The sequence below is a fragment of the Podarcis cretensis genome (genome assembly GCF_951804945.1).
Source record: "Podarcis cretensis genome assembly, chromosome: 6".
NCBI classification, from domain to species: Eukaryota; Metazoa; Chordata; class Lepidosauria; order Squamata; family Lacertidae; genus Podarcis; species Podarcis cretensis.
The window spans coordinates 20,423,082-20,436,656 of record NC_137175.1 but is presented as its reverse complement, the minus strand read 5'-3'; the positions used below and the strand labels follow the sequence as shown (position 1 = coordinate 20,436,656).

Genomic DNA, 13,575 nt, shown 5'->3' with positions numbered 1-13,575 from the left:
ATCTCATTCGCCATCGGGGTGCTGGTTCTGGTGCTGGTGGGAGGCAGGGAGGCGAGCCCAGGCTAATGACCCCTGGAAGGCTCTGGCTTCCTTTCCCCCCATCTCTGGCCCAGACTTCATTGCAGCGATGCTGAGAAAACTGCTGGATCTCCCTGTGCAAACTCTGCTCGCCCACCTTCCCAAAATGGGGAAGGATAATAAGCCCACCCACCTTGCGGCAAAGATGTCAGGACATGTGATGGATTGCTGACTGCAAAGCAATCTTGAGATGGCGAGGATGAAATGAGATGTGCAAAAACTGCAGAGGAGGCTTATTACAACCATGGTAATTGGGGGCGGAGTAGCAAAACCCACCAAATTTGAGTTTGCAATAATGTTATGGGGAAGGATCATGGACATTGGGTTTGGGGCAGTAGCTTGGGTCCATGGACCGCTCTTGAGCTGGGTTGAAAGCATCGTCTTGTCCCAGATGTACTCTGACCTTTCCCACTGTCAACTCAGAGGTCAATACCAAATCATAGGGGCCACAGCAGAATGCATGGTTTGCATGCAGAAGGGCCTAAGTTGACTCCCTGGCTTCTCCATTTCAAAGGACCTGGTAGAAGGGAAAGACTTCCACCTGAAACACTAGCGCAAGGGTTGGGATGGGGAACCTGTGGTCCTCCAAATGCCACCGCAATTCAACTCCCATCAGCCCAGCCAGCTTCACCAGGGTCTGAGGATTATGGGAGTTGTAGCCCAGCAATACCTTGAGGGCTCCTCAACCTCTGCTTCAGAGACCTGCGGCCAGTTTGGGTGGCCAAACAGATAAACAGCCTGAACTGGCTTAAAGCTGCTGCTTCCCGTGAAATTGACTGAATGCCTTTCTATCTCCATGGACAGAATTTCTGTGCTAATTTTCATGGGTTGGTGCTAATCCACACTGCAGATGTGGAACAACTCTGCTGACCACGCAGTCCATCTTTATCCCCTGTCAAAGGAAGGGAAGTGGTATCTGTTGGGGTTTGCAGCTCTTCTTGTGTGCACCCTCTTATTTAAAGCGTAATGTTGTTTTTGAAAGAGCTGCTCTGCATTTTATTTTATTTTTGTAAAAAAGAATCTGATTCTCAATACTGTATCTCTGTTGGCCCAACTGTACCTTTTCACCAGATGGAGCCTGAGGAGCAGGGCATTGCCGTGCGCTAGCCAGAGAGAACGTTGTTAGCAGTCTCTTGCCACAACGACTGCTTCCAAAAGAGTCCTAGCTAGTTTGATAGCTGTGGTGGTTTTCCTTTGAGGTTAGGTTTCTTCATTTGTGCCAGACTAAAATTGACGGGATTGCTCTCATTGACTCACTGAGGGGGGGCAAACGGCCTTGTCATTGAAAACGATTTTTCTCACCCCTCAGTTGTTGGGAATGTCCTGCCTTCTTTTATTGTTAAAACGACGGCAAAAACACTGGGCGAGCTCGTCATGAAACCCAGACGACAGTCCGGCCAGAAAGGATGCTGTGTCCTTGGAGTCCAGTATCTTCTATGCCTTCTTTTGGCGTGGACTATATCCATTGGTCATAATTCTTCCATGTAGAACGAGCCTTTATTTCTGGGCCACAAGCGCTTGTTGCGTTCTACAGTATTGATGGCCTCGGAAAATCAGATGAAGCAATACTGAATGCTGTCGTGTACAAAGCACTGTAAACATGAGGTTGCTTCATCTACTAAACAAGCCTCTCCTGTGAGGTAGAGGAATATCGTCATTCCCCCTCAGATGCAAGAGAGGGAAACGAAGCACCTTCTCTGTGTGTTTCCACAACTGAATGGAGACCACAAAAGTCAGGGTGAGAAGTTGGTTGGAATAGCACCTCAGATTTCTTAGCTTCCCACCCTAATGCCTTTAGAGAGAGTTGTGTTCCTTCAATTTTTTGTTTTTTTAAAAAAATTAACCATGAAAGTGTGCGTAACAACAGAGGGAGAGGGAGAGAAAGATGTTGCAGGACAGTCTTCATCAACTAGAGGCCCTTCAGATGTTTTGGACTACAACTCCCATCAGCCCCTGTGCCGGCAGGGGATGATGGGAGTTGTAGTCCAAAACATCTGAAGGGCCTCAGGTTCCCTGCTGTAGGGAATTAGATGAGTACGGGCTGCGTCTGCACCTGCAGCTGGATCAGGATGAATTTTTAAAAGGAGAACTGTGGTGCAGAGGAGAACCTAACGGTGACACCACTGTAGACATGAACAACATGACTGTACGAGCCGTTGCACCTGCCTGCCGTTCCGAAGGCATGGGTTGGCTGAACGGATGTTCAACCGATCCGCATGGCCTTGCACACCTCTGATGATCTGATCCTCTGCATTTGAGCTGCAGCTGACACAGCTCGATCAGATTAATCTTTTACAGTCCAATTATGCGAGCGGTTAATTGTACCTGCCTCCAATAGCAACCGCTTGGATTGACCTGAACATTAGCTGTGCAAGTGAACTGTAGCATGCTGCAGACTCCACAGGTGTGGAACTAAAACTCAAATTTATGCCTCACATCAAAACAGGCGGCTCCCCACTTATGCAGGGGTTATGTTCCGGGGCCCCGGGTGCATAAGTGAAATGTGTGTTGTGGGGAGCCCCCTGGAGAGTCCTTGCGGCTTTTGAGGAGACCCTTCTGAGAGCTCAAAGAAGATGTCCTTTTCAGGCTCTGGGGAGGGTCTCCACAGGAGCCAGAGGGACAGCAGGGCTTTGTTGAGGCTGCTCAGCCTCCCCAGCTAACAGCTGATGTGTGAGGTCAGCTGAACTGCTGCGTGTCAGCTGAGCAGCCTCAACAAAAGCCCCATTGTGCCTCTGCCTAATGAGGAAACCCTCCCCAGAGTCCAAAGAGATGTTGTGTGCATGCACAGTTATGCACAAGGACATCTTGCGCAAGTGGGGAGTTGCCTGTAGTGGCACTGTGACATCTCAAATGCCAAATGGAACCTATAAAGAGGCAGGATTTTAAATTTTTTTTGGCTCTGCATTATTGATCTTTTTTTGGGGGGCGGGGGGGAACAGGTGCAAAATTGTTGGCACAAAATTGCAGCTGTTTAAAGAAACAATGGAGAGGAATTCTGAGAGGGACGAGGAATGCTGGTGTAAGATTTGCAGTATCCCCTAGCCTGCAAAGCACACTTTGGAAACAACTATACATATGGAGAAGAAAATGGATTTTGAAATGGCAACCAAACATTCCTGATTGGTCTAGGCAGAAAGGGGGCTCCCCCTGCCTTCGAACCCTCGCTCACATAAGATCTCTGACAATATTTGAAGGCAGAACATCCCCAGCCACACTCCTAGTCCCCATCCCGGTCTTCTTCCTTGTTACAAGCACCATGACCTGCACGGTTCTCTTCAGACTTGGCCGGCAAGTCGTTCCATCTGCCAGGATCGCCAGCGGCTTGGCCTTGGCGGTCGTGTCTGACTTCGGAGAGAGCCTGTAGCACCGGGGATAGTTACTGAAACATTCAAAGGTGTCCGTGCAGTTCCTGCAGGATCCACGGTGGTCGGTAAAAGCGGTGGAGAACTTCATGGAAGCCCGGCCATCTCGGGTGTGGAAGGACTGGAGGGTGATAACCCTTGGCCGGCTGCAGCAGAAGACGGCACAGACAGCTTGCAACAGGGACAAGTCCTTGGAAAGGAACTTCTGGAAGTTGGGCTTGAAGAACAGATAAACCAGAGGGTTGTATGTTGCCGAAGACTTGGCAAACACAGCAGAGAGGGCAAAGGCCAGGACGGGCACCTGGCTGGCGTCGCCAAACGCTGACCACATGGCAACAATAGCATAGGGGGTCCAAGCAGCAAGAAATCCAATGCACACAGAAACACTAAGCTGGAAGAGAGAGAGAACAACTGTTAAGTTGTGGGTGAACATATCAGACGACACAGCAATTCTTCAAACAGCTCTTGTTTATTCACAGGCCAGAACAGAACTGAACTGAAGGGTTCAGCCAGCCTGCTTATATAGAGCTCCACTACAACGCAACTGTAACACTTTCTGTAACTATCCAATCACTGAATGTCACTTTCAATCCCTTATTTGCATATGTGGACCTGAGTGAAAACTATCTACAGTATCCCCCTGCTGGCCCAGGGTGCGAACTTCAGTACATAACAACAACTAATTTAAAAATGGTAGAACAGCCTGCAGGCACTTTCCCCCATGCCAAGACTCCATGGCTCATCCACTGTCAAATTTGACTCCTGCATGCTCATACACCATTTGCAGCACATGTATTAATCTGGCTCTGCATGTGGAGCATCATGCCATGTTGGTAAGGAGTTACCAGAAGATCTGCAGATATTGCGATGAATCAGTACAAAGCTCTGCAGCTCACAACACACAGAGAGAGAACTGCACTCCAAACTTATATTAGATACAAAACCATTTAAAACAAAAATGGGTACTTCACCCAGCTCCGCAAAATATAGAGCAAGCAGCCCACCAAGGAACACATTGCGAGGGCAAATAATGTCCAGACAGACAGAGGCTTATCTGCAGATTGGGAAAATTAAAATTTAAGCAGAGAGGAGGGAGTGCAGACTCCTGCTTAGATGAGGACATAATGTGGATGCAACGACAACAAACCTTGAGACACAAGCAGCTTCAAATCCACGTTAAACTCCTGTGCAGATGAGCACTTAGTTTTAAAGGAGTGGGATTTTCCCAGCTTCCGCGAAGAATTCAAGGAACTGTGGTTTGATGAGAGTGCTGAGAGTTCTATGTTAAACTTCCTCACAGAACTGCATCCCCCCCATTTCCCCTGGGGAAAGGATGCAGATTAATTCAGTTTTTAGGTAGGTAATATGCCCAAGGAGGTGCTGGTGCGAGATTAATCTGCTGCAGTCCGTATCATGGAAGGGAATTATGCAAGTATCAGCACGATGAAGGAGGGGAGTGAGGGTTTCTCCTTTTTAAAGTGTCGCCTCCATCCAATGTGGGCAAGCCATGAACATGATCTTTCCAGAGGAAAGGACATAATTTTGAAAATCAACTCCTTGAACCCAGCAGCCCAGTGAGTCCAATAGGAACATAGGAAGTTGCCCTTTACTGAGTCAGGCCATTGATCCATGGAGCTCAGTACTTGTCTACACTGACTGTCAAGGTCTCTCCAGGGTTTTAGGCAGGGGACATTCCCAGCCTTGCCTGGAGAAGCCAAGGATTGAATTTCTGCATGCATAGCAGACGTTCCAACTCTGAGCTACGACCCTTCCTCGTGTATGATAAACTAGTTTGCTTTTTAATTATCTCACCTTAGAAGCAGGATACCATCAAATAGCACCAGCTGCCTGCAAAAAAAGAAAAGCAAGCCAGCAAACCGACCTCTCTCACCTCTGATGAGGAGCTATACATTGCGCCTGCAAATAATATTCTGTGCATGTGTATATTAATTGCATTAGTCTGTAATTAATGAGTTAATTAACTGAACCTGTGAATTGGTTAGTGCACTCGGCTGGATTATAAACAAGCCCTGGAGCTCCTCTTCTTTTTCAGATAAGCAGCCCTTAATCTACCGATGACAAAACGCTTGCAAATCAGGAGGGTAAGGTGTATGCACAGTTAAATTAAGTTGTCAAGTCGTGACAGACAGCCGTGCAACATGAGTGAGCAAATCATCCTGGTGTGATAGAAGAGCCCGGTTATATTTTACTTTTGCTCACTCCAGAGCATGTATCACTTCCCTGCTTCCCCACCCGCCACCATATGGCATACAGGAAATATGTGTGGGTGAAACTTTTTTTTTTTTTTGAAAAAAGTAATAATACTCTGTGCTGGAGATTCGTTATACTTTGTCCCCAAGGGGGTTCTGAAAGAACAAACTGTCGGCACAAGTAAGGACCAAAGGCTGCATTTCTACTTGTGTTGAGGATGCCATGGAAATCAGGTGCACTATTTAGAAGCAAGCAAATGGCTGCCATCGAACATTATGTGCCCATATGGAAGTTTATGCACTCTAGGTCAGGGATGGTGAACCTGGAGCACCTCCAAGTGTTGGACTTCAGTTCCCATCAGCCCCAGCCAGCTCAGTCCATGGTCAGGGATGACCTGTAGTTCAACAAGATCTGGAAAGCCACAGCATGGACTCCAACTAAAAGCTGCAATTCTTGATTGTTTAAACCACTCTGGGGATTGCATTTCTCTGTGGAGAACAGGGTTCTCCTAGCAAATCTCAGCACCCTCAACAAACTGCAGCTCCCAGAATTCCTTGGGAGAAGCTGGTGTTTTAAAATGTTTGGTGTGAATGTAGCCTGAGCCAGCACAAACAGCATAACCTGCAAGTGTCCCGCAAAAAAAGGGGGATATTCTGTTTTCTCACACGAGAGCACGGCGGCCATTTTGGGTGCCAAAATCTTGTGCAATTTCACCTGGAAGAAAAGCGTTTTTGGGGGGCCACAATCTCATGGAGCTCCCGAAAATATGCATTTTTGTGAGCACAGCCCTGAAAAAGCACATATTGTGCAGGTCACATGACTCATGCAGGAGCTCAGACGGGAAGATGTGCGTCCTGGTTTTAGCACTCAAGTTGTTGGTGGGTATGAAACAGGAACTGGTTGCCATTTCGGCATAGTCCATCAGCTTGTCAAAACTGCCTGGAAAACTCAGGAACCAAGAGGTCAAAAACTTTAAAAAAGAATGGGAAAAACTTGCAAGTTATTTAGGATACCACTGTAAGCAGATGGAAACGTTGGCAGGATTTTGATTCCACTTGTAGTGTAACAAATACCATGGACAGTATGGATTGATATAAAAGTTAGTGTATGGAAGAATGTGCAGTTGCAAATGTTCAAAATGGGACCTCATGGAGGGGGTGAGGGGAAGTCGTGAGATTCGGAGTAATCTCTGTATATGGATATATGTTTGGATTTTTATAACTTTGTATTTGTAAAATCAAATAAAAATTATTTCAAAAAAAAGAGAGAAAAAGAAACAGGCACTGATTGGAAAGAGAAAGCAGTTTCTCATGCCCTGTGGATTTTTGACATGGTATATACTGAGACCATTCAGAGGCACTGCAGGAGGTGCTGGCTGGTGTCACACTGGCGACCCCAGCACGAGGGAGTTTTAAGACGTCAGGAAAAAACCTGAAGGTTACACTTATACACATGGTGATGGTTCTAACAATAATGCGCCCACCTATGCCTTTGTTCCCAATCTAGTTCTCTTACCTTAACGATCAGAGTGTGGACGCTGTTGGCTTTGGTCCTTGGGGACATATGCTGCCTGACGGCTCTTCGGGACACTTTCACAGTCCAAAGGATGAGGGAGTAAGAGATGAGGATCAGGAGGCAAGGGATGATGTAGCAGAAGACAAAGAGGGCCCCGATGTAGAACTTCGTTTCTCTGGTGGACACTTTCCACTTGATGCAGCAAGCTGTCCCGTAGGGCTCTGGCCCATAGCTGCCCCAGTTGGCCAGAGGGGCCACTGCAAAGATGAGGGCGTAAACCCAGACGCAAGATAGCAGTGCCCCAGCACATGCAGGAGAGAACTTATTGCCTATAAGGACAAATGAGAGAGACGGAAAGTGAGAGCCCGTCTGCTCGCAACTTTCCTCGACAGGAGGTTTTCGTTCTTTCAAAAATGATACTGCTGAGATAATGTGCTCCCCCCCCATCTGCACTATACATTTGAAGCAGCACCATGCCATTTCAAACAGCCAGGGCTTCCCAAAAGGACCTTGGGACTTGTAGTTTGCTGAGGGAACTGAGAGTTGTTAAGAAACCCCTGCTCCCCTCTCCAGAGTCACAGTTCCAGGAGCCGATTGGTTGTTAAGCCGTTCTGGTAACTGTCACTCTGCAAGATGACTAAGAGCCTCCTTTGTTAAGCACCCTTAACAAACTACAGTTCCCAAGGATCTTTGGGGAAAGCCATGACTGTTTAAAGTGGCACGGCACTGATTTAAATGCTTAGTACAGATGGGGCCTGGAATTCAGAAGCACGGTGAGTGCAAATGGAACTAGCCATCTAAAATATGGATGGAAACAGGGCTGTTGTTAAGCCTCTTGTGCCAGAATTGGTTCACTGGGTGGCGACTAAAAGTCCCTGCCTTCCAACAGCTGCCTAAGTCTCCTCCTCTCTAGGGTTTTCCCCAAGCAATCTGAGACTCAGCCTTTGCTCCTCCTGCTTCATGCCTCTCCTGGTTCTGGGAGACCAGCACGGAGGGGAGCTTGTTGCAGCAGGAGGGGGACACCCTGGCTTCTTCACCAGCCTGACTTATCTCTGCCTCTTGGCCTCCCTCCTCTCCTGATTCTGGACTTCCCTCTGACATAGAATCTCCCTGCTCACTAAGCCCTGTTACCTCTTCACCTACCTACGTTGCCAGTCTTCTTCCGCTTCATCCTCTGACCACTCATTGTCGTCCTTCCTGGCTCTGAGCCTTCTTCCCTTGGCAGCTCTCCAACTGGTTCCTTCCACCATTCCTCTGTGTCCAACCAATCCATGACACATCTGGAGGGCAACAGGTGCCCCACATCTACACTGACCGGCAGTGGCTGTCATCTGCGGTCTTTTCCAGTCCTACCTGGAGGAGCCATGGATTGAGCCTGGGATTTTTGGCATGCAAAGCATATCCTCTAACACTCTGCTATGGCTCTTCCTGCAATTGTTGGAAGTTTGGCTATCCTTGATCTTAGGGGGGTGGGGAAGATTCAGAGAAAACAAAGTTGGTATATGAATCATGCCCTACAGAAGTTTGATTTTGTTGAGCAAATGTCACAAAAGAAGGCCACTGGTTTTATTATCTAGAACAAAGGAGAAAGAAGACCTTGAAGGTGCTCAGCCAACGATAGATTAAGGTCCAGCGCTTTTATTTTCCTGGCTAACAATAGGGTAACTTTTAAAGAGCAACTTCGTGTATTACACATAAGTGGTTGAGACCTGTGAGCTTCAGAAGTCATTTGAAGGTTCTTGCAAATTGTTGCAGGTAGGAAGGGCAAATCAGTCAAACTTGACTTCCTCCAAGGTGTTCATTCTTGGACTATAAAATAGTACCTGTGGTTATAATATGGGAGGAAGCCATTGCAATGTGGGAGGGCAGTAATTCTACACATAAGGCTGTACATGCACAGGCTCTAGGCAGAGGTTCAGATCAGCCTGCAGAACAGCAGTGGCTAAACTTTCTTGACGCAAGGCCACCCTTGGCCGATACTCCATGGGCTGCGTGACTCTGATGGGTGTGGCCAAGATTGAGCTCCCACACTTATTTATTATTTTTTGTTGGATTTATTTGCCGCACCTTCTTCCAAGGAGCTCAGGATATCAGTAATAATACAATTAAAATTTCTAATAATAATAATAATAATAACTTGGGGTGGGGGGGGGGAAACAGTTTAAAACTTGCACTGTTTTCCATTACAGTCCCAGAAGAATATAACGTGGAACTTAACTGTTAGGGGAAAGTTGTGAAAATGGAATAAATAAACTGTTGAACAGATGGGAAGGAGGTGGTAGAATTCCTTGAGGTGGGGGAAAGAATGGAATGTACTAGTTAAGGCTACGGGTTGGGGTGGGGATTCCATTTTTAAATGCTTCCTCTCTCTGTGTGTGTATTGCTTGCTTGCAAGTAGAACAGTAGTATAGTAAGCAGGAGTTTAAGAGAAATACTTTTTCTTCAAGTGTCGGATCTGCCTTTTTTTTTTTTAACTTGCAGGCTGCCTTTTTTGTGGGGTGGCTTTAAAATGGCCCCCTCGCCTCTAGTCTGACCCTCGGTAGAGCACGAAACTCTTAACCTCAGCATTGTGGGTTCGAGCCCCTTGCTGGGCAAAAGATTCCTGCATTGCAGAGGGTTGCCCTAGACGACCCTCATGGGTTTTTCCAACTCTATGATTCTAGGATGCTACAGGTTCTACCACCTCAGGGCCTCTATCAGCTCCTGCTGAAGCTACAGACCAGGTCTCAGGCCAAGTATCAAGGACAAGCCTTGCCAACCTTGTGTCCACCAGATATACTGGACTATCGTTTCCACCATAACAGCAGTGAAGTGGTGTTCCAAACATCTGGAATGCACTAGGTTGGCAAACGTTAGCCTAGAGAATATAATAAGGGGAGGTTTTTGGAACCAGTGGTGCACTAGGAATCATACCAAGCCCTTGGCTACCAATTGCCTGTTCTTAGGGCAAACTCACATTTAGATCTCTCCCCACCCCCCAGAAAATACTGAGATTAGGCTGCTTGCATCCAAGAAGTGGTTTGTGTCATGTGCCCAACTTCTTGGTAGAACCCACCCACTCCCTTATTGGGAGTGACTATGACTACTATAAGGGACGCAGGTGGCGCTGTGGGTTAAAGCCTCAGCGCCTAGGGCTTGCCGATCGAAAGGTCGGCGGTTCGAATCCCTGCGGCAGGATGCGCTCCCGCTGCTCGGTCCCAGTGCCTGCCAACCTAGCAGTTCGAAAGCACCTCCGGGTGCAAGTAGATAAATAGGGATCGCTTACCAGCGGGAAGGTAAACGGCGTTTCCGTGTGCGGCTCTGGCTCTGGCTCTGGCCAGAGCAGTGATGTCACGCTGGCCACGTGACCCGGAAGTGTCTCCGGACAGCGCTGGCCCCTGGCCTCTTAAGTGAGATGGGCGCACAACCCCAGAGTCTGTCAAGACTGGCCCGTACGGGCAGGGGTACCTTTACCTTTACCTATGACTACTATGGGATGCAGGTGGTGCTGTGGGTTAAACCACAGAGCCTAGGACTTGCCGATCAGAAGGTCGGCGGTTCGAATCCCCACGATGGGGTGGGCTCCCGTTGCTCGGTCCCTGCTCCTGCCAACCTAGCAGTTCGAAAGTACGTCAAAGGGCAAGTAGATAAATAGGTACCGCTCCGGCAGGAAGGTAAACGGTGTTTCCGTGTGCTGCTCTAGTTTGCCAGAAGTGGCTTAGTCATGCTGGCCACATGACACGGAAGCTGTATGCCGGCTCCCTCAGCCAATAAAGTGAGATGAGCGCCGCAACCCCAGAGTCAGTCATGACTGGACCTAATGGTCAGGGGTCCCTTTACCTTCACCTTTATGGCTATTATATGACTATTCTTAGTTATCAAGGATTATTTGGGTTGCGGGGGGGGGGGGGAGAGGTGTTAGCAGCCCTATCCGCTTAGGAGTTGTTCCCCCCTTCCCATTCTCAGTTAGGGCCATTATTTGAAATAACTATTATTTTCCGTTTTTGTTTCTCGGAGAATTGATCTCGGGGAAATGATAACGAACGTTCTGCTGAGGGAAAAAGATTTACATTTGAAGCCCTGAGATTTATGTTGGCTCTGAATGACCTTTTCCAAAGAACTGCTGGGAGAAAATAGAGCGGGGTGGGGTGGGGGCACCAGTATTTGCATTTGTGCCCTCCCTCCTTCCCCATTTTTCCCGCAGAAAAGCCGCAGCAAACAGCCTGACAAATAGCCCTTTGAGCACGAAACTGCATATTTACACGCACATGCAGAGCTGCACTGGCAAATATTTTCAGAAGCCCTTTCAACACATTACCTTTAATGTCAGGTCTGATAGAAAGCTTCAGATGTGAGGGCTGTATTATCCTCTCAGTATGCAAGAGTAACTCCCATTTGCTTCGAGATGAGCGATCATACAGACACATCAGCGCCTGCCTCACAAAGCAATGCACACCATATTGACGCTGCCCTTGTTAACAAGGAAACATCTGCCCTTCCTTCAGACATGCTTTTTATCCGTGCCGTAATCAGAAGCAGTAAATGGACTACTTGGAGTCAAGTTGCCGTGTGGAGACAGATCAGCAACCCATTGATCAAATTCACATTTGCTTCCCTTTGACACTAGAGCAGAAGCAGCAGAAGCAGCTTTAGGGTATGTAGATGCTGGAAAAGAGAGCTTTTCCTGGTCACTCCACAATCTAGACATATCTGTGCTGCTATCTATCTATCTATATCTATCATCTATCTATCTATATCTATCTATCTATCTATCTATATCTATATATCTATATATCTATATATCTATATATCTATATATCTATATATCTATATATCTATATATCTATATCATATCTATATCTAACATCTACATCTATATCTATATCTATCTATCTCTATCTATCTATCTATCATCTATCTATCTATCTATCTATCTATCTATCTATCTATCATCTATCATCTATCTATCTATCATCTATCTATCTATCTATCTATCTATCTATCTATCATCTATCTATCTATCTATCTATCTATCTATCTATCATCATCAATCATCTGTCTATCATCTATCTATCTATCTATCATCTATCTATCTATCTATCTATCTATCTATCTATCTATCATCTATCTATCTATCATCTATCTATCTATCTATCTATCTATCTATCTATCTATCATCTATCTATCATCTATCTATCTATCTATCATCTATCTACCATCAATCTACCTACCTGCCTACCTACCTACCACTTATTCATCCCATGTCTGGAGCAGAAAGCAATCCCATGAATGTGATTGTTACTTGCTGCTGCTTTCAGTCTGCAAATGTTATGCAATTGATTATGTTACCCCCCCCCTTGCTTTGTTTGCATTGCATTTCCTTTGCACTGGAATGAACGGGGTGGAATAACGCAACAACAACGTAATTGCATATTTTACGCCACGAATTATGTGAAAAATACGCAGGTCACGTCGTTTTGCCAACCAGCGAGCCGAAGGACATCGCTTTTGGTGGAAGATGAACTGCAGTGGAAGAGAAACAGCGCTGCAAACACCAGTGTTACATGGGGTGGAATGCATGGGATGAAGGTGGAATGGAAAACAATGTTCTAGTACAGCCACGTGTGCATGAACAAGACACACACTCTCCTCAATGCAGTTCTCCACAGTTCAGCAGCAACTTGTGAAACTTCATCATCATTTCAGTGCCATTTCCCCTCCTGAAACACAGGACAGGCTTCAGTTAACGAGTCCTATCAGCGGAGCCCTGGACAAGGACTTCCATGTGGGCAACAGGACTCTCTATCCCCGTGTGCAGCCCCTGAAATAGGCTTGAGGGGTGTCAGGAGAAGCTCCAGAACAGCACACAGGGCAGATGTGGAGAAGGGAGATGGTTCCTTTGGACAAGGCGGAATAGTTGCTCCGATGGAACAACTGCCTTGGAACAAAGTTGAATCCCTCCCACACATTTTTATATGCAGTTCTGAGTAATATACACATTTTTGCAAGCAACTTCCCCCTAGTACACATAAAACTGATACATTATTTTCCACTAACGTATGCATCTTTCTGTACACTTTCTCCTGATACAGTGGTACCTCTGGATGCGAACAGGACCCATTCCGGAGCCCCGTTCGCATCCTGAAGCGAACGCAGCCCATGTCTGCGCGTCTGCTTCCGCGCATGCGCGTGACGTCATTTTGAGCGTCTGCGCATGCGTGAGCAGCAAAATCCGTTACTTCCGGGTCGCCACAGAGCACAACCCAAAAACACTCAACCTGAAGCATATTCAACCCGAGGTATGACTGTATGTGCATTTGCATACGCATTGATTGGCTGGCATACTGCTTTGCAAAATTAGGAGAAATTTAGCGAATTTCTAAGGAGAGTTGTGTTTTGGTTGGTGCATTGGCTTGAAATTAGAATACTT

The 13,575-nt window shown here is 46.9% G+C and overlaps 1 protein-coding gene across 2 annotated transcripts in view; it reads right to left on the bottom strand.

The window, feature by feature from the left end:
* Window positions 1-337: 337 nt before the first annotated feature.
* LOC307217785 (opsin-5-like) overlaps window positions 338-13,575 on the bottom strand; it is a 76,760-nt gene continuing 63,522 nt past the window's right edge. For both annotated transcript variants that reach the window (XM_079979669.1, XM_079979668.1), the window contains exons 5-6: window positions 7,167-7,495; window positions 338-3,831 (exon numbers count right to left, since the gene is read on the bottom strand). In XM_079979669.1, coding sequence (XP_079835795.1) covers window positions 3,244-3,831; window positions 7,167-7,495 — 917 coding nt within the window. In that variant the 3' untranslated portion in view covers window positions 338-3,243. The remainder of the gene's footprint in view (window positions 3,832-7,166; window positions 7,496-13,575) is intronic.